The sequence below is a fragment of the Diaporthe citri genome (assembly GCF_014595645.1).
Source record: "Diaporthe citri strain NFHF-8-4 chromosome Unknown scaffold_7, whole genome shotgun sequence".
Classification (NCBI taxonomy): domain Eukaryota; kingdom Fungi; phylum Ascomycota; class Sordariomycetes; order Diaporthales; family Diaporthaceae; genus Diaporthe; species Diaporthe citri.
In genome coordinates, this window is record NW_025064852.1 from 4,026,508 (window position 1) to 4,043,385 (window position 16,878).

The window sequence follows — 16,878 nt, forward strand, 5'->3', positions numbered from 1 at the left end:
CGAATTGCAGCGAATTACAATACGTGTGCCTGGGCAATTCCTTCGTCAATGGTGCCGTTGCTCTTGCTACGTTGCGATCTGTTGGCCGTTATTGTCCCAACGGCCAAGAGACCTCGGCTCTAGGTCTCTGGGCCGGGAGGGAAGAAAGAAAGGTGTTTATGAGCCCAGCTTCCTTGTTCTCTGCCCGTCTGTGCGACTGATTACTCTCCTTCCTACCCTCAGCCTCCCTCCCTGCTCTGCTTGATACCTAGTATTGAAATGGCAGGCAAGCCCGGGGCCGGATCGACAATGGCTGATTACCGGAAGGAATGCCAGTGTGTTCCTGCGAGCAGTGCGCACGGATGCAGGCCCTTCCCGGCCAGCTGCAGGTCCGGAAGCTGTCTCTGTCACCCGCGGTGAGGGTGTCGTCTCTGTTACCCCACGTACAACGAGACCCCGGCACTGCCATTGGCGAATGCGACCTATGTATGTGCTGCAGCTGTCACATGTATGGCTGGTTACAGAGACGTCCTGTTGGATGCGACCCGGGGAAAGACATCCTGCTGTTGGCACTTCATCGATCATGCACCATGATCGGGGAAGTCTGAAGAGATCGCTTCTCGAGTGTCCACTCGGATCACATACCTCTGACAGTGAGCCCAGTTCAAGCAGTGTTTTAGACAGCTTCCGAGCAGGGCTGCAATGCTGGAGATGCGAACTGAGCATGAACGCCCGATACACAGTGAAGCCAGCCATTCTTGATAGAAGTAGAGCCATTACGCGGCGCCCCAGCCCCATGTCGGCCAGATCACTGACAAAGGTGGGCTATAGTAGACCCGGATATAACATAACGAACACAACAACTTCCGATGCCAAACCAAGCATGTGCTGGTAGGAACTTCGGGGGAAAAAAAGCACTGGGCAATCTCGAAGTCATCAGCCGAACATCAGACGATTTTAACCTCCGTCGGGATCACCCCTGTCAACCCCGTAGATCAATCAAAGCGCCTCGATGCAATCGCATCTCTCGGCACGGCCGCGATGTCGGGTTGATGCACGCGGGGGCGGCCAGACATGCACTTCTCCTCAGCACCTCAGCACCTCAGCACAGCGCATCACACAGCAACAGCACGGCACTGTCGTTCCCGTGGGAAGGACCAGCCGGACGTTGCTCCGTGCCCTATCACGCCCGGCGCCGCGATCATCACCGACGCTGCAACATAGCCCCCATCGCACACATGGGCACAAGCCTCCGGAACATACTTCCTGACAGGACCGGTCAGGGTTGGACGTAGGGCCGGACCGCATCAAGAGGAGGATGCAGTAGAGGCGCTCGAGAGGCGATGGGGGTTTGCAAGGAAACTTTGCCTTTTGCAGCGGTCATGACAACGTCTGTATAAGTGGATGGTCACTCGGACGAGAACCTTCGCTCGGCGAGGATCATTGACGTGTGGTTTTACTACACGGATTTACCTTTAAGAAAATGTTTTAGATCAAAATAGTATATCGACTGAACGTTGTTTGCTACACTACAAATCAGCCCGTACTTTTAGACCCGGCCTATAGTAGTATTGTGGTGGCATATGCACGCATGGAAACGTTGCACCTTTACTGGAGACATATTTCATAACATCAATCTCGACGTGGGAAACAATTCGCAACTGACTGGTCACTGTCCGGCTAGTTGATTGATCAGAGAGCCACAACACAAGCTGCTCCCAATCGACTTGCCACTGGAAGTTGATAGTGCAAAGCCAAGATTTAATTACCTGAAACCCAAGCAGTGCCACCTCGCCAAGAAGTGCCAACAGCGTTGTAGATTCAGTATTGGCCAAAATTGCACGACGCAGCTTGCGAGCGAAGCTGTCAGGAGCCATGTACATCTGTGGATTGCGAGACTCGGGCAGGCGCAAGCCCATTGAGAACCGATATTCCAGCTTGATCTCAAAAGGTAAGTCTCTGCCCATGGAACATGTCAACCACCTTCCGAAACCAACTGGAGGCTTTTCCTCACACAGTTGTTGAAGCCATCTGTGAGCAATGCGACAAAGCCGTCCGTATCAAGATAGATAGCTGCCACGAGATGGTCGCCCCCAATGTAGCCGGCCTCATCGCACGGGACACGCGCCAGCCCTTCCGCGCAAGTTACCCACGTGCCATCGGGGGCGGATTGTGAACGGAAAACTCAATGCTTGAGAGCGAGAGGATCACCTGTGATGGTGGGTTGCCTGAAATTACAAGACTGGAGGAACATCTCGTGATCCCAGTATAGACGTAGATAAGGTGGCCACGTGAAGTCATGTCCTGAGGCCGAAACGCAACCGGAGTCGAAAAGGACGAGTAAATGTGCTAAGCGGGACTTTCGGAGATGTATCTACATCCCACAAGACAACCAGTCACCTTGTGTCCCGAAGCCGTTGACTACGATTAATGAGCACTTTTTATTTCTTGCGATCAATCTATTCCAATTTACTGCTTTCCGTCTTCTTTACTGGGAAAGTAGCTCGGAATTCTGTGAGAAAGACGTATGATCACAGCAAAAGAGGGAAGAAAAGAATGGCCCCGATCCCCTCAAACTAAGCGTCATGGCCGGGCACAAAGACCCTTTAATTATGTACCCAGCTCAGCTGCACAGAAAGCTCGACATCGGTCCACTTTTCTCGTCACCACTATGAACGCTTGCGTACCTAGATAAACTAGCAACGCATCGTATCTGGTCCACAACTGTTGAGCTCCATTACTCCTGCACAACAATAAACTCTGACCAAAAATCCATTACACATGCTCTGCTGCAATATGACTGTCACTGCTGTCTCAGAAAGTTCATCCTAGGCAATCTCCACGATGCTGCGAAAACGATGCACGCCATCGAGTGCCTAACTATACTCTCTCACTGGTGTCTTCCGCCGTGTCATCAGCTGTAAGGGATTGCTTCCTTTCGTCCAGCCCATACCCGGTCTCCAACTCCTTTCTAAGCCCCAAGCCTTTTTCTAAACCAACAGCAAAGAAGCTAAAGATACTAACACCAAGGCATACCCACCATATCGTCCTGAGGGCCCTCGTGTAAACCTAATCGACTTGCCCAAGCACACCGGCGGCCAAGTCACCTCGCTGCTTCAGTCCGTGCATCTGGCAACGCTAGACCACGGGCGAACAGTGATCATCCCACGCCAGCAGATCAAGAAGGTGTACAGTCTCCCCGAGAAATTGTTGGATGCCCACAATGTGCAGAACAAGAGCATGCTCATGGAATGGACCTTCCCACTTCCGCTCCTCAGCTCCCAGCCTCTGCACATCACCTACCAGGGGGAAGGGGGGTTTCTGACTGGGTCATGCAGTATAATCATAATTTAACATTTAATCAAAATTTAGACATTACAGCGAGATGCTAATAAAAAGCTATCAAAATGCTATCAGGAATGAAATATATTAAAGAATAGATATTATATGACATCATATTAAGATTAATCTCATGTCAACACATATCCAAACCACTGGTTTAAACCTTAATAACTTTAAATCTATTTTTTTTTAAAAAAAATATTTCTGTAATTCCATAGATCCTTCCATAGTAAATAGTTAAGCTAGTAAAGAGTAAATAAATAGTTAGGTTGGGGATAAAAAAAAAGGGATTTTTTTAAGGGGGCTATGTCAAATGCTAATATCATATCACATCATATCACATTATATCAAGACCAAAAGTATGTCAGGAATAAGTACATATCAGTAACGTGTAAATAATGCAAGGCACACAAAAAAACATACTATCAAAACCTTGATAGCATGTCACTATCGTGTCACTATTCCATTGACTTGCTTGCAGCACCCAAACGAAAACCCCCCCTCCCCCTGGTAGGCAATGTGATTCGCAGCCAGCTGACACAAAACATCCCGCGCGTCACGCCACTGGTCGCCGCGGAGATTGAGTACAGATTCGACCGTGCTTGGGGCCAAGACTCTGAATGGAAAGAAGTCAAAGTATGGGACTCTGCCATTCGCATTATCTCAGGCGCTGCCAATGGTGCCTTCTGTGGCTCACCGCTTTGTAAGTTGGGTTTGCGACTTGGATCTGATCTCGGCCGGTCCATTTACACTGGCATTATTTTCTCTAACAAGGATAAATGTCTGCAGGTCGTGGTCTTGATTTCCTCGATCGGGTGGCAGACCCACGCGCTGTTCCTCTTTGGCGGTGCAATTGGCGTCGGCCTGCTTCCTGTTACATTGCAAAACTGGGTCGGGGGACCAATACTGTCAATGTTTTCACAAGCCATGGCGAACAGGGTATTCAAGAAAAGCCGCCCGATTGTGAAAGAGCGGCTGGAGAAAACAGATAAATTAAAGGCTGACCCTGACTATGACTGGACGCCACCGGTACGACCACCTGCGCCCAACATCACGATTGTTACTACTGTTGCTGACCACGTATGCTACAGGAAGATGCGTTGCAATGGCTCATCGACGAATGCTACGCGAGCCCGAATCCCGAGGAACAACTGGTCCTCAAACGTGTTTGCTGTTACTCTAATCCCTTGCGGCCCAGTTTGTGGGAATGTCTTTCAAAGGCGACATGCTGGTTTACGATTCACTCCTGGTATTTCTGTGACAGAGAGAGCTGACTATGTGACTTCCAAAGATCGTTTACTTATCTTGAACGACGTATCGTTATTGATCACCGCGTATACTTGCCAAAATCTTCTTCTCGATCTTTTCAGCACGGATCCTCGTCTCGGCTACGTCGAAGCACTTCGCGATGAGTGTGCCAGGGCACTGGCGGAGTCGGGCGGCACATGGGACCATACGGCCGTCAAGAAGCTCCGGCTTGTGGATTCCGCCATTCGCGAGTCGATGAGATTGAATCCATTCGGATCAGTGCTACTTCCGAGGAGAGTAAGTACAAAATTCCAAATGAACATCATGTTGTCTCCTCGTCACTCGCTCGCATTTCACTTTCCCACTTCTCGTTTGAAACCGCAATTTTGCTAAACAGCCTGCGTGACCTAGGTCGTCCATCCACAGGGCATCGAAGCCCTGCGCGGCGGCGGCAACAACCTCGGGGTGGTGACGCGCTTCGACCTGCGGGCCTTCCCGCAGGGCCCCTTCTGGGGCGGCGCGGTGCTGTACTTCCCGCCCAGCTTCTCGGGCCAGGCGGAGGCCCTCGTGAGCGAGCTCAACAAGCCGGGTGCTACCGACGAGACGCACCTCGTGCTCAGCATCGGGTACAGCGCCTCCTACATGCAGCTGGGCGGGACGTTGTGCATGAACCATGTTTACCACACAGGCGAAGGTGTGACGGCTCCGGAAGTGCTGGACCCGTTCGTCAAGGTCAGCCCGCAGGTGGACCAGCTCAACTCGATGCGTTCCCTGACGCTGAAGGATTCGGCGGGCGAGCAGGCTAGCCAGTCTGCGGACGGCGTGCGGTGCGCCTACATGAACACGACGGTCAAGGCCGACGCGGCCACGCTGAATGCGGCCTCTGAGGCGTACCTGGCTGCGCTTGAGCCGCTGAAAGGGTGCGAGGGCATCCCATGCTCTCTTACGCTGCAGCCGTACTCTGCCTCACTACTGCGGAAGAGCGAGGCGCTGGGCGGGAATGGACTTGGGCTCAGCGCTGAGGACGGCCCGCACGTGTCTATCTTGGCTCTGACCTGGTGGAAAGACAAGGGGGATGATGAGAAGATTGTTGGGACATTCAGGAAGGTCGTTGAGTCGATTGACCAAGACGCGAGGTCGAGGGGGACGGCTGTGCCTTTCAAGTATATGAATTACGCCTGGGACTTTCAGGACCCTATCAGTTCATCTGGAGAGAAGAATAAGGCCTTGTTGCAGGAGGTCAGCAGGAAGTATGATCCTGATTTAGTGTTCCAGAAGTGCGTGCCTGGAGGGTTCAAGCTGCTCTGATGGTATGGATGTTCTGCATGACTTGAGGGTCTAGATAATTTCAAAAGGCATCTGGTCTGAACAGAGTCCGAGGGAACACTGAAATTTGAATTGTCAAGTATCAAAACACCGAGACATCATGTTTGCAGTCAGAGATGTTCGAGAGTCCCGCTTTACGGATTTCGTACGCTGCAGGATTCGTTGCTGCAGCACTCCAGTGCTACGAGATCAAATTTACTCTTGCACCACGGCCCATGGCCGAGGAATCACTTTTATCCTACTCCCTGAGGTTGTTACTGGTCATTCTTCGCTTTCCTCCTTGCTCACCTCTCCAATATGTGCAGGTATCCTGGTGACCCGAAACCGACAGAGGGCCCACCGGCCCATTCTTTTGCAGTCGAACGTTCATAATTAGCTGGCATGACAGAAGAGGCCAACAACGGCCGACAGAGGTCAAATGACCAAAGCCAAGCCCACTGTGCCACCATAATCATTGTGAGCTGCCAATCGTCAAGTCCACGCATCCTCCCAAGTTGCCTTGTTTCCAGCCGTGCCATACCCGTGGACACTAATCTTCTAGACGGTAGTCTTAATATCCTCGAGCGTGTACTCAACGCCGTCCATGATGCTTGCAAGGGTTTTCTGGATACTCTTGACACTGTCCTCATCCGCGATGGTAGTCTCGCTGAGTGTCTGGCTGGAACTCTCAGTGGGTTGCACGATGGTGTCCTCATCCATGATGTCGATGGGATTCTCGACATTGACGGCGCAGGGGGTTATGATACCGTCGTGCTGGGCCCGCAGGTCCTCGTACAGCTGCTTCCAGCGGGGCTCCCTTGTGTCCTTGATTGCTTTGTAGAACTTCTCCTGCGCGGCCTTCTGGTTCTTGCTCGGGAAGTGGTCCTGGTGAGACATTGTAAGTAACTATCCGGGAGGCACCCTGTCATACCTTCCCAATCCCTTCTGTGTTTGGCCTCCCGCGTGCAGATTCGAGGGATGATTTTTCAGGAGGCAGGGGGAAAAGGAATGCTAGCAGATGAGTCAAGCCTTACCGCAATGTCCCGAAACCCGATCCTCTCCGACCGCAGCTTGATGAGCAGCTTGATCTCGCCCTCCGTCCACTTCTCGTGATCGCTAGGGATCGCGCTGACATCAGTGCGGGCGGACGAAGAAACCACCGAGGGCGCCCGAGCCGCCCGGGATGTTCGAGCCCTCGTGGGGGTCACAGGGGCCAGGCGGGGGGCCGCATGGGACTTGCAAGGCCGCTGGTAATGGCTCCCCCCAGCCTTGACCTCGGCGCAGCCGTCGGTGGTGATCCGGTGGGGCAGGGCGGCGGCGTCCTCGCGGGTGATGAAGATGCCACGGATCATGAGGTCGAGCTTGATGGGGTCGAGGACGCCGTAGCGGTCGTAGGCCTGCTGGGCGATCGCGGAGAGGGGCTGGGCCTTCTGGTCGTCGCTGTTGTCGCTCGTGCGACCATCGGCGGTCGGACTAGTGGTCGGACTGCTGGGGGGTGAGTTGTGAGTATCGCTGATATGCAACAGCGCATTGGGTCGTGATGGCATACCTCGATCGCATGATGGCTGGCTGTCTGCTGCTGTTCACCTGGGCAGGTATCGAGCAAAACTATCGCTTGGGAACAAGGAAGACTCGAGTGAAAGACAAAACGGCAGGCTGGCCTCTCAATGTTGAGTGGGTGTTACGCCAGCAAGAAAAGCAGGTGTTGTATGGTGATGCTGATACGTCTGTTGTGACAGCAGAAACAGAGGCGGTACAGGGTAGTGAAAGACCTAAACGTAGGTTCCGAGTGACGGTGTTGAGGAATCTGGACTTTGCCTGCGTGACTTTTCCTTCTGATGGTGCTTTCCTCGAAAAGAGGTAGACGTGTGAAGGAAAATACGGCAGCAGGGGCTAGGCTGTTGTGCAAAAGCTGAAACCGCCCGAGGAGAAGCATCACCTGGGGTGTAGGGCTGGACCACCAGAGATGAGGGAAGAAAGTCTGGCAGGAGCTTCCAAAGCTAGACCGATTCACTCTGAGCAAGCAGTCTCCACCAGGGTTTCTGCCAAAGCTGCACCGGCATTGGCAGACTGGTGGACGCGATGAAGGTGTACATGGAAGGCAAAGGAGGGGTATCAAAGTCACCAGAAACAAATTGCAGCCGTTCCTACATAGTTGGAACACATCATTCAGGCCCAAGGCATTGTCAGCTACAAGACGTAACAATCAAACTGTTTCTCACTGGAACCTTGACAACGGGCAAGTTGATGCAACAAGACTATGCTGGCGTGAGCGTCGTCGGGAGCTTCACCAAACATTCCAAACACCGTGACCACAATCCTCAGTTCTCGACCTTTTATTGCCTTCAGTGTCTCTAGCGCTCCGATGCACCTCAGAACCAACCCAAGGATCGAAGCAGTCTCCAAATCCACCGTGGGATAATTCCAGCGTGATAAAACAGTGGGGAAAGAGATAACCAAACTGTGGTTACACTTTGTCACCCCTGAGTCACCCAGCTATAATTTCAAGTGAGTGCTAATTGCTCGCTTTGTAATTTATCTACAGAAATGAAGTATGTACAGCTATCATGAAGCAAATGCCATTTTTCAACGCCGCAGTGACCATGCAAATGCCGAGGGCGCCTACGAGAAATCAATCTGCTAATTATGCAACGGCCCGCACGGTGGCGTCCAGCGCCCTCGCAAAGTACTCGACGTTCCCGTCATTCAGCCCGGCTATCGATATGCGCGAGGTGCTGGCCATGTAGACATGGTGTTCCGCTGAAATAGTAGGTTAGCCAAATATCATCACAATACTAAGGTATAACTGAAGAATAGCGGAGGAGGGAAGGTGTGGAAAGCGACCCACTCTCGAGGTGAGCAACCTGCGCCGGCGTCAGCCCCAGGAAGCCAAACATGCCCGACTGCTTGACGACATGGCTCCAGTCCCCCGGCGCCCCGAGCTTGACGAGCTCCTCAAACAGCCTCCTGCGCATGGCCAGGATCCGCCCGCTCATAGTGACCAAATCCTGCGCCCACTGCGCCCTGATCTCCGGGGTGGTCAGCACCGCCTCGGCGATGCGGGCGCCGTAGAGGGGCGGGGTGCTGATGGTGGCGCGCTGCGCGTTCTCGAGGATGCTCTGGACGGTGGCGGCGGCCTCGCGCGAGGCGGAGACAAAGGTCACCGTGCCGACGCGCTCGCCGTACAGGCCCATGTTCTTGGAGAAGGAGGTGCACACGGCGGCCTCGAGGCGCAGCTCGTCGACAAAGTACCGGATGGCCCACGCGTCCTCGTCGACGCTGCCCGAGTTGAAGCCCAGGTAGGCCGAGTCGAAGACGGGGAAGATGGAGCGGGCGCGCACGGCGTCGGCGATGGCGCGCCAGCCGTCGCGCGAGGGGTCGCAGCCCGTGGGGTTGTGTGCGCAGGCGTGGAAGATGACGGCGGACCCGGGCTCGGCGGCGTGCAGGCCCGCGACGAAGGCGTCCTGGTCGAAGGCGCGGGTCTTGGTGTTGTAGTAGGGCAGCCACCGGACGGCGAAGCCCATGGTCTCGAAGAGCAGCTCGTGGTTGGGCCAGGTGGGCGTCGTCAGGTAGACGGTCTTGATGCCCGCGTTTGCCTTGCGCAGGGCCATGCCGGCCAGGAGGAGCGCGCCCGTCCCCGAGAGGGATTGCACGCCGGCGACCTGTTGGCGGGACTCAGCGCCCCGTGTCCGTGTGCACTCAATTGGGTCGGTCTGAGGGGTTGTTGGTGACTCACCCGTCCTTCTGCCAGGGCGCTCGTGCCGTGCAGCAGCAGCTCGTAGCAGGCGTCCCTGAACGGCCGGAAGCCCATCATTGGCGAGTACTCGTGGTCGGAGCCGGCGATCTTCTTCTTGGCCATCTGTACCGAGGGCAGGAACCACGGCTTGCCCTCGCCATCGCGGTATGCGCCGGCCGAGACGTTGACTTTCTCGGGGGATGGATCTGCTGCGTACCGCCGCAGGACGTCGAAAATTCCGTCAGGCTCGACGTACTCGGCGGCGTCAAAGACGGAGTAATTGCTGGCCGACCCCATAGCGGAAAGAATGACCGGTATCGTGTGTGAGAGTGAAGTGTATGGGTAAGTCGCTGGATACTTCGGAAGACCGATAGCTAGTTTCGGAGTGAGGATGACTGTGCCGGGAGACGGAGGTCTTCTTGTTATCGTGGAGGATTTGGCGGGTAGCAGCGGCAAAAATCTGCTTACCGCACGGGTGGACCCAGTCACCGGGAGAAAGAAGTTCTCAAAGGCGCGAGGCAAGACCGAGCCGTCGTCACCTCACGAGACGTCATCGTGACCAGACGGCCGAGTTCGGCTTCAATCGTCGTGGTTTGATCGTGAGAGGAAGGTGTAATACGCAATTGGTCGACCAACTCAAGCATTTAGCCAATTGACCCCGTGCCCAGGTGCATGCGGCCAGCCGATTGAGGGAAGCTCCAGGAGTCAGCCGTTTGGGTGAGGTGGGGGGGAGGGGCAGCTTTCATTCAGAAGAGGGTTAGGGATTAGGCACGGAATACCTCTGGTGATGGTCAAACGGTGCTCAAACATTTTCTCGAGATTGAGCTTTGAGACAGACAGAAAATCATGGTGAGTTTCTCAATGTCTAGCCCTATGAGGCTGACCTGGAACCGACTCATTCTAGGTTCGTGCTAACCAAGTGCCCAGCAAGATGATCCCGTACTACCGAGTAGCAGCTGACCTGGCTTGCGTTTTCGATTTGTCCTTCGTTGCCAACGGTTTCGTCTAGAAAATTCTTCAGATCCTTCCTCCGACCTCCTGACATCGTACTGTGTAAAAACACATTGTCAACAGCAGCATCTATCCTGACATGAGCCATCATCGGTGGCTATATCTCCTGATGATCGTGACCCTTCGGCCCACGGCCCACACCCTCGGGACAAGCTCCACGGCGGCGGCGGGCGCGGAACTTCTTCCGCCCAGGGCACCTCTCAACAAAGCCGAGCGTTTCTTCTTTTCCCCACCATAACAGGGCTGGCCCCTGGGCCGATCCCACGTGCTCGGTAATGCCCATACTCTAGTCAACCCGGACGAACTTTCCGTTCCGCCCCTCCAACATCCCAAGGTGGGAGGTGTGACCGGGTCGGTTCTGTCCAGTTGGATTCAGCCCCGTCTCCCCCTCCTCTTCTACCAAGATTCGAGTCTAGCCGAAGCTAGGACAGTCCGCCTGGTTAACGGCGGCCATGGTAGTATTCCACGCCGTTGTTCCGTCCAGCGACTGCTCGCCCGACCCGTGTGGCGGTGAGACACTCACCCCTCCCTCAGAGCCTTGGTACACAGCATGAGCTCCTCACATCCATACGGGTTACACCGGGTACATGAACGTGCCGCTGGATGAGTAACATTGTCCAATCTAGTTGAGGAATAATCCGGGGATGCAACGTACTGGGCTTTCTACTAACTAGGCTTTGAGCTCATAGCTGGCAAAGCCGACTCACCCAGCTGTGCAGATGCCAACTGGTCTTCTCGTCAGCATTTTAATGATTGACCAGGCAGCATTACACACAATATGTATTCAAAAAGAAAGTGAATGCGAGGTGATACAAATTCAAAGCTCAGCACAATCGGCCTCGAGAGTTGAGCCTCATCTCACTTCAGCCCCGCAGTCCTACATGTAGCAATGTCAAAAAAAGACGTTCTCATCCTGAACAAATAGGAAAAAGTTTAATCCTGGGGTTTTTGCCTTCTCGAATTTTCGTATAAAACCGTACATGTGGTACCATCGGTTGTTATTAAAGCCAGGGTCCGGTAGAAAAGACCTGAAGACTACAAATTGACCAAAATAAACAACTTTGTAAAATGAGAGGGCTTTTCTGATGCCTTCCTCAGACACTTTATTCCAGGATGCCTATCTGAAGCGGTCACTAGACTGAGTTTCGAAAGGCCCGGGTGTCTTATCCTCGACATACCTGGGTATCTTAGGAGAACCCGTATGTAGGATTGTGATCATCCAGCTGTGACAAACGCGTGATTGTTGATTCGGTTAGCTCCAGCTGTTGACAAGTGACCGTTGACCCAGGGAGATGGCACTCCAGGCAGCCAGCCATCCTGTTGACAGTTTTGTTAATTTCTGAAACTGTGAGACAGCTAACCATGTAACCCAGGACCACAAACATTGCCGCCGTAAAACCACGGCCACGGAGTGGAAGCATCCAAGGCACCAAAATAGCCGTTGCAAATGCGCGGACTTATAAACATGGCGACGCTGCTCAGCAATTCCGGGATCTGCCTATTGGGGCACTCAATCACGCTCTGGATTTCCATATCACAAACCATCTTCACAATCCCTTCGCTGTGTCACCTTCATCGACATCATGGTGATCTACGGGTTTCCCCCCTCGCTACCGAATGATCTGCCTTCGACCGCCCAAGGTGCTTCACCAGGGAGCCAACTGGTCTGGAAGAAGGCGAATGGCCAATTCCGCACATCGGACAAAAAGTATACTCCATGAGTCTCGTTCAAACTTCCGCAGACTGACGCTCTTTGGCCAGTCTCCTCGACTCCGGCTACATGTCCGACTGCACAGTCATCTGTGGGAATTCCAATTGGGCCACCCATAAGACGATCTTATGCAGCCGAAACAACTGGTTCCGTGTTGCCCTCGCCGGGGGTTTCAAGGTAAAGCTGACTCCCGGCATGACCGCTCTATCGAAGACTTGTTAACATGTGCGCTACACTTTTGCAGGAAGCCTTGACCGGAGTTGTCACGATCGAAGACACTCGTCCGGATGTAGTGCAGATCGTTCTTGACATAATCTACACTGGAGGTGAGTATCAGCTTGTAATCATGATCTATGATCAGCATTGAACCTGTCAAACACTATTCTGGTCCTGATACCACATGGGAAATTCCGTTGGCGACTACGCTGACACGAAGCCTTCGACAGTAATCGACTGTTATTGCTCCACCCCCACCGACCTTGTCGAGCTCTGGAAAGCCGGTGACTTCTTCGGAATCCAAGACCTTTGCTCGGAGGCCGAGAATGCCATGTTCAGGCGACTGGAGGCTTCTGTTGAGTTCCTCGAATTCAACCCGAAACACAAAGCCAGTCCTCCTGCGAATAAGGACTGTCATACCTCTATGGTCGTCAACGAGCTCTGCGGCCACTTCATACGAGAGACCCGAGTTTGCCCGGTCTCTAGTTCGCAAGGGAACGATGTCTTCCGCGTGTGCGAGCCAGACGTGCTCGATCATCGGCCCAGCCTGTGCGATCTCTGCGGGAGCGTACGCGACCTCTGCGAGATAAGTACGAGATATGACGAAGTGTTGGACAACGTTCTCAACCAGATGAGAGATGCCGCCGACCAGCGCTCGAGGCGTTATGAGCCGCGCCCAATACCTGCTCGCCCCAAGGACGAGACCCGAGAGTCAGTCCAGAGTGAGATTCAACATCTCTGTGAGGCTTTGAATATCGCCCTCGCTGATACTCCAAAAGAGTCTCGCATACACACAATGCTCCTCTACCACATGTGCAAGACCATTGTGGAGCCGTGGGGAGGGATTGAGGTGTGCAGGTTCCTGGAGAGGCAGTACCCGGTAGCATAGCGTCTTCTCTGCCGACGGCCAAGCAATGAAGACTATCGGCTCTCGGAGTCTAGTGGAAAAGTCGATCGGGCATCAGTTCTGAGCAGTGAGGCCTCTCGTCATTTGAAAACAATTTGTACTCATTCGACACAACAGTCTTGAAAGTGCGTTTGCCAGATGTACCTCAGTTTGTAGAATAATCTAGTCTCCTCAAGGTGTCATCTGAGATTCACATAAGACATGTTCTAGGTCATTACACACCAGTATTAGAGGACTTTCTGAAGTGTTCTATTTAACGGATCCTCCTAGGGGAAAATTCTACATTACTACTCAACAATACGAGTGGCAATTCCACGAGAAAGTGTACGGCACTGGAAATGAACAGGTTTTCTGGCGTAATCAGTCGACGCTCGTGTCTACTCTGCTTCGAGAGACAAGTGTCTGGACCATTCTGCTGCCACCTGCACGTTCTCACCGCCCGCAGGAAGCTTGATGAAGCCCAAGCACGCAATCACACAGCATGCCCTTGCAGTCCTCGGTCAGCCCATCTTACCGATGATTGGAACGAGATCAAAAGCATCTCAACCTCAACATCGCAGGTCAAATCAGCAGCCGAGGTCTTGCCGGTCTCTCGCCACAAAGACGTGCTTCGACGTCGCAGTGCCAGCAAATGAAAGTGGTTTAAATGGTTTGGAGCGGCCCCCACTGGCAGATGTGTCAAGAAATGCTCCTGCGGCATACCTAGCACATAGCAAAACCTAACCGACTTGCCCTCTCTGGCCTTCCTATCGCCTTTCCCGTGCAGCCATTCGCCCGTGGTGGCCACATGTTCCTGCCAAGAGAAAAGCGACTGCGGGAGGTACCCACTTGGCCGATTTCGCCATCGTGCGTGAAAATGAGCGATTCGGAGGTAATGCAACGTCGTGCAAATTTTCCTTGGTTACGTTCTCGCGCTTGCCGTTATGCGTAAATACTTAATCCTTAAATCTGGATGGCGATTGTATAGATAGTGCATGGTGGTTTCTACTGCTTTGTCTTTCTCACCCTCAGACAATCCTACTACGCCCCCCCCCCTGGTTCTCAAGATGGCGGACGTCGAGCGTGCCTCTGGCTCTGTCAGAGTGACAGGTCGCACCTGGTACCACACTACGCTCTTCAATGCCTTCATTATCGGAGGTGTTGGCTTCATGGCCCCTGGCCTATGGAATGCCATGAGCGCTCTCGTATGTATTTTCTACGTCCAACATCGTTTTTATATCATACATGAGGTTAGCTGACGGAATAATGAACAGGGTGCCGGAGGAGCCCAGTCCCCCTATCTGGTGAATGCAGCAAATGCCCTGGTCTTCGGCCTAATGGGAATCCTCTGTCTGATCGGCGGTCCCATCGCCAACCGCATCGGCCTTTCCTGGACTCTCCTGCTTGGTGCCGTCGGATACCCAGTTTACTCCGCCGGCCTGTACACGAACAACAGGTACGGGAACGAGTGGTTCGTCCTTGTCGGCGCCGTGGCCTGCGGCATCTCCGCCGGTCTGTTCTGGGCAAGCGAGGGCGCCATCGCGCTGGGCTACCCGGAGCCAGGAAAGCGAGGCAGGTACATGAACATCTGGCTGTGGTTCCGCACAGGCGGGCCCCTCCTCGGCGGCGCCATCGTGCTGGCGCTCAACAACAACGCGGCGGCCAAGAAGAAGGGGAAAGTCGGCCACCAGGTGTACATCATCTTCATCGCGCTGCAGTGCCTGTCCGTACCCCTGGCCTACTTCCTCTCCCCGCCGGAGAAGGTGCAGCGCGCCGACGGCAGCAAGGTCATCATCCGCGGCGAGAAGTCGTTCAGGGCCGAGTTCCGCGCGCTGTGGCAGGCCAGCAAGAGGAGAGACATCATCCTGCTGCTGCCCATCTTCTGGGCCGCCTACTTCAACCAGTACTCGGGCAACTTCCAGACGTACTACTTTGGCGTGCGGGCGCGCGCGCTCATCGGGTTTGTTAGCAACTTCGGCACCCTGCTGTCGTCGCAGCTCATCAGCACGCTGCTCGACTACAAGGGGTTTCCGGTCAAGAAGCGCATCACGGTCGGGTTCTACTACATCATCGCGCTGCACATCATCGCATGGGTTTATGGCTGGGTCATCCAGGAGAAGTACACGGCCAACCCGCCCGCGTTTGACTGGGCCGATGCCGGATTCACCGAGGGCTTCTTCGTCCTTCTTCTGTGGGACTTCGCCCGGCAGGCTCTGCAGAACTGGCTTTACTACCTGCTTGCTACCAAGACGGACAACATCTCGGAGCTGAGCCGCTTCTCGGGCATCCTCAGGGGCCAGGAGAGTTTCTCGCAGGCGGTCGCGTTCGGTCTGAACACCCGGAACTGGCACGGCGGCCGTGTGCCGCTGATCGTCAATACCGTGCTGCTTGGTAAGTCTACCCGAGTTGTGTTTATTATATGAACATATCCGCTAATCATACTGTAGTGCTCGCCATCTGCCCAACTTACATTGTCATGCGAGACCATGTCCCCGTCGAAGCGGGTGCCAAACAGCCGGTGGAGGAGGCCAACACCGAAGAAGCCAGCATCGATGAGTCTGCAGTTGGAGGGAAGTCCGAAGTTACTGTCCAGACAGCGCAGGCAGACAAGAACTTGCCACGTACAAGTGTTGCGAGGGATAGGCCGATGTAAAGAAACATGATACCTACAGTGGGCTGGACCAACTGGAACGATGATGATCAACACACTACAGGCACGATGATTCTTAGTCTTTCTCATCGATATAATGATATCAATAATCAGACTGGTCTAGCCAAGTATGGATCTCCTTCGTGCAGGCTGTTGTCTCACTAGCAGTGCCAAGCTAGCTGCATGGACTTGTGGAAAGTCCGTGGAAAGAGGAAAAAAGAAGCATATGGAAACGCCGTCATTGACTGCGAAGTTTTCAAAGTATATCACACTTGCAATACATTTGAAGCGAAAGCAACACCCACCTCACACAAGATCCTCCCTCAAGTTACTTTGTCGAGGGAAAGTGCCCAACAAGTCATGAAGCTCAATTTGAACGGATGAGTCGTCCGGGAGAGTACATCTTGCAGAAACGGATTCCTTGAGTGAAGGCCAGCAGGCCGACATCAAAGAAACCGTTAATTTGTACTACGAAGACCCTGAAAGTGTTGCAGCTGATACGTTGGGGCAGTTGTCTGGCATACGCGATGACTTGCACTTATCCACCGTATTGAGAGACAAGCGTATAGCCATAGAGAAGCTATGTGTTCGCAAAGCCTGAATTTATCTCAACACACTCTTCATCACAACCTTAACTTTGTACATGAGGACAGGAAGCATCGGGTGAATTTATTCAATGTTGATCAAGAATTTGCAGTACAAAAACGCCCGACCCCATCAGCTCTTGTTGAAGCGCATCGTATGAAAACTCGGAGTCGAAGAATTGAGAATATAATGCGCATACACTTGCCGCC

General features: G+C 53.6%; 5 protein-coding genes across 5 annotated transcripts; 3 read left to right on the forward strand and 2 right to left on the reverse strand.

The window, feature by feature from the left end:
• Positions 1 to 3,997: 3,997 nt before the first annotated feature.
• On the forward strand, positions 3,998 to 5,877 carry INS49_014235 (uncharacterized protein; the record flags this gene model as incomplete). The annotated part of the gene is made up of 5 exons (XM_043174926.1): positions 3,998 to 4,024; positions 4,111 to 4,350; positions 4,413 to 4,518; positions 4,613 to 4,866; positions 4,981 to 5,877. The coding sequence occupies 5 exons, from the start codon at positions 3,998 to 4,000 to the stop codon at positions 5,875 to 5,877; spliced, it is 1,524 nt and encodes a 507-aa protein (XP_043021871.1).
• Positions 5,878 to 6,432: 555 nt separating this feature from the next.
• On the reverse strand, positions 6,433 to 7,434 carry INS49_014236 (uncharacterized protein; the record flags this gene model as incomplete). The annotated part of the gene is made up of 3 exons (XM_043174927.1): positions 6,433 to 6,759; positions 6,909 to 7,362; positions 7,424 to 7,434. The coding sequence occupies 3 exons, from the start codon at positions 7,432 to 7,434 to the stop codon at positions 6,433 to 6,435; spliced, it is 792 nt and encodes a 263-aa protein (XP_043021872.1).
• A 1,084-nt stretch (positions 7,435 to 8,518) lies between these two features.
• INS49_014237 (uncharacterized protein) lies at positions 8,519 to 9,907 on the reverse strand (the record flags this gene model as incomplete). Its single annotated transcript, XM_043174928.1, has 3 exons — positions 8,519 to 8,634; positions 8,723 to 9,536; positions 9,611 to 9,907. 3 exons carry the CDS (start codon positions 9,905 to 9,907, stop codon positions 8,519 to 8,521), a joined length of 1,227 nt encoding a protein of 408 aa, XP_043021873.1.
• A 2,297-nt stretch (positions 9,908 to 12,204) lies between these two features.
• INS49_014238 (uncharacterized protein) lies at positions 12,205 to 13,437 on the forward strand (the record flags this gene model as incomplete). Its single annotated transcript, XM_043174929.1, has 4 exons — positions 12,205 to 12,329; positions 12,383 to 12,509; positions 12,577 to 12,658; positions 12,779 to 13,437. The coding sequence occupies 4 exons, from the start codon at positions 12,205 to 12,207 to the stop codon at positions 13,435 to 13,437; spliced, it is 993 nt and encodes a 330-aa protein (XP_043021874.1).
• Positions 13,438 to 14,501: 1,064 nt separating this feature from the next.
• INS49_014239 (uncharacterized protein) lies at positions 14,502 to 16,087 on the forward strand (the record flags this gene model as incomplete). The annotated part of the gene is made up of 3 exons (XM_043174930.1): positions 14,502 to 14,639; positions 14,709 to 15,825; positions 15,882 to 16,087. 3 exons carry the CDS (start codon positions 14,502 to 14,504, stop codon positions 16,085 to 16,087), a joined length of 1,461 nt encoding a protein of 486 aa, XP_043021875.1.
• Between the last annotated feature and the right edge of the window lie 791 nt (positions 16,088 to 16,878).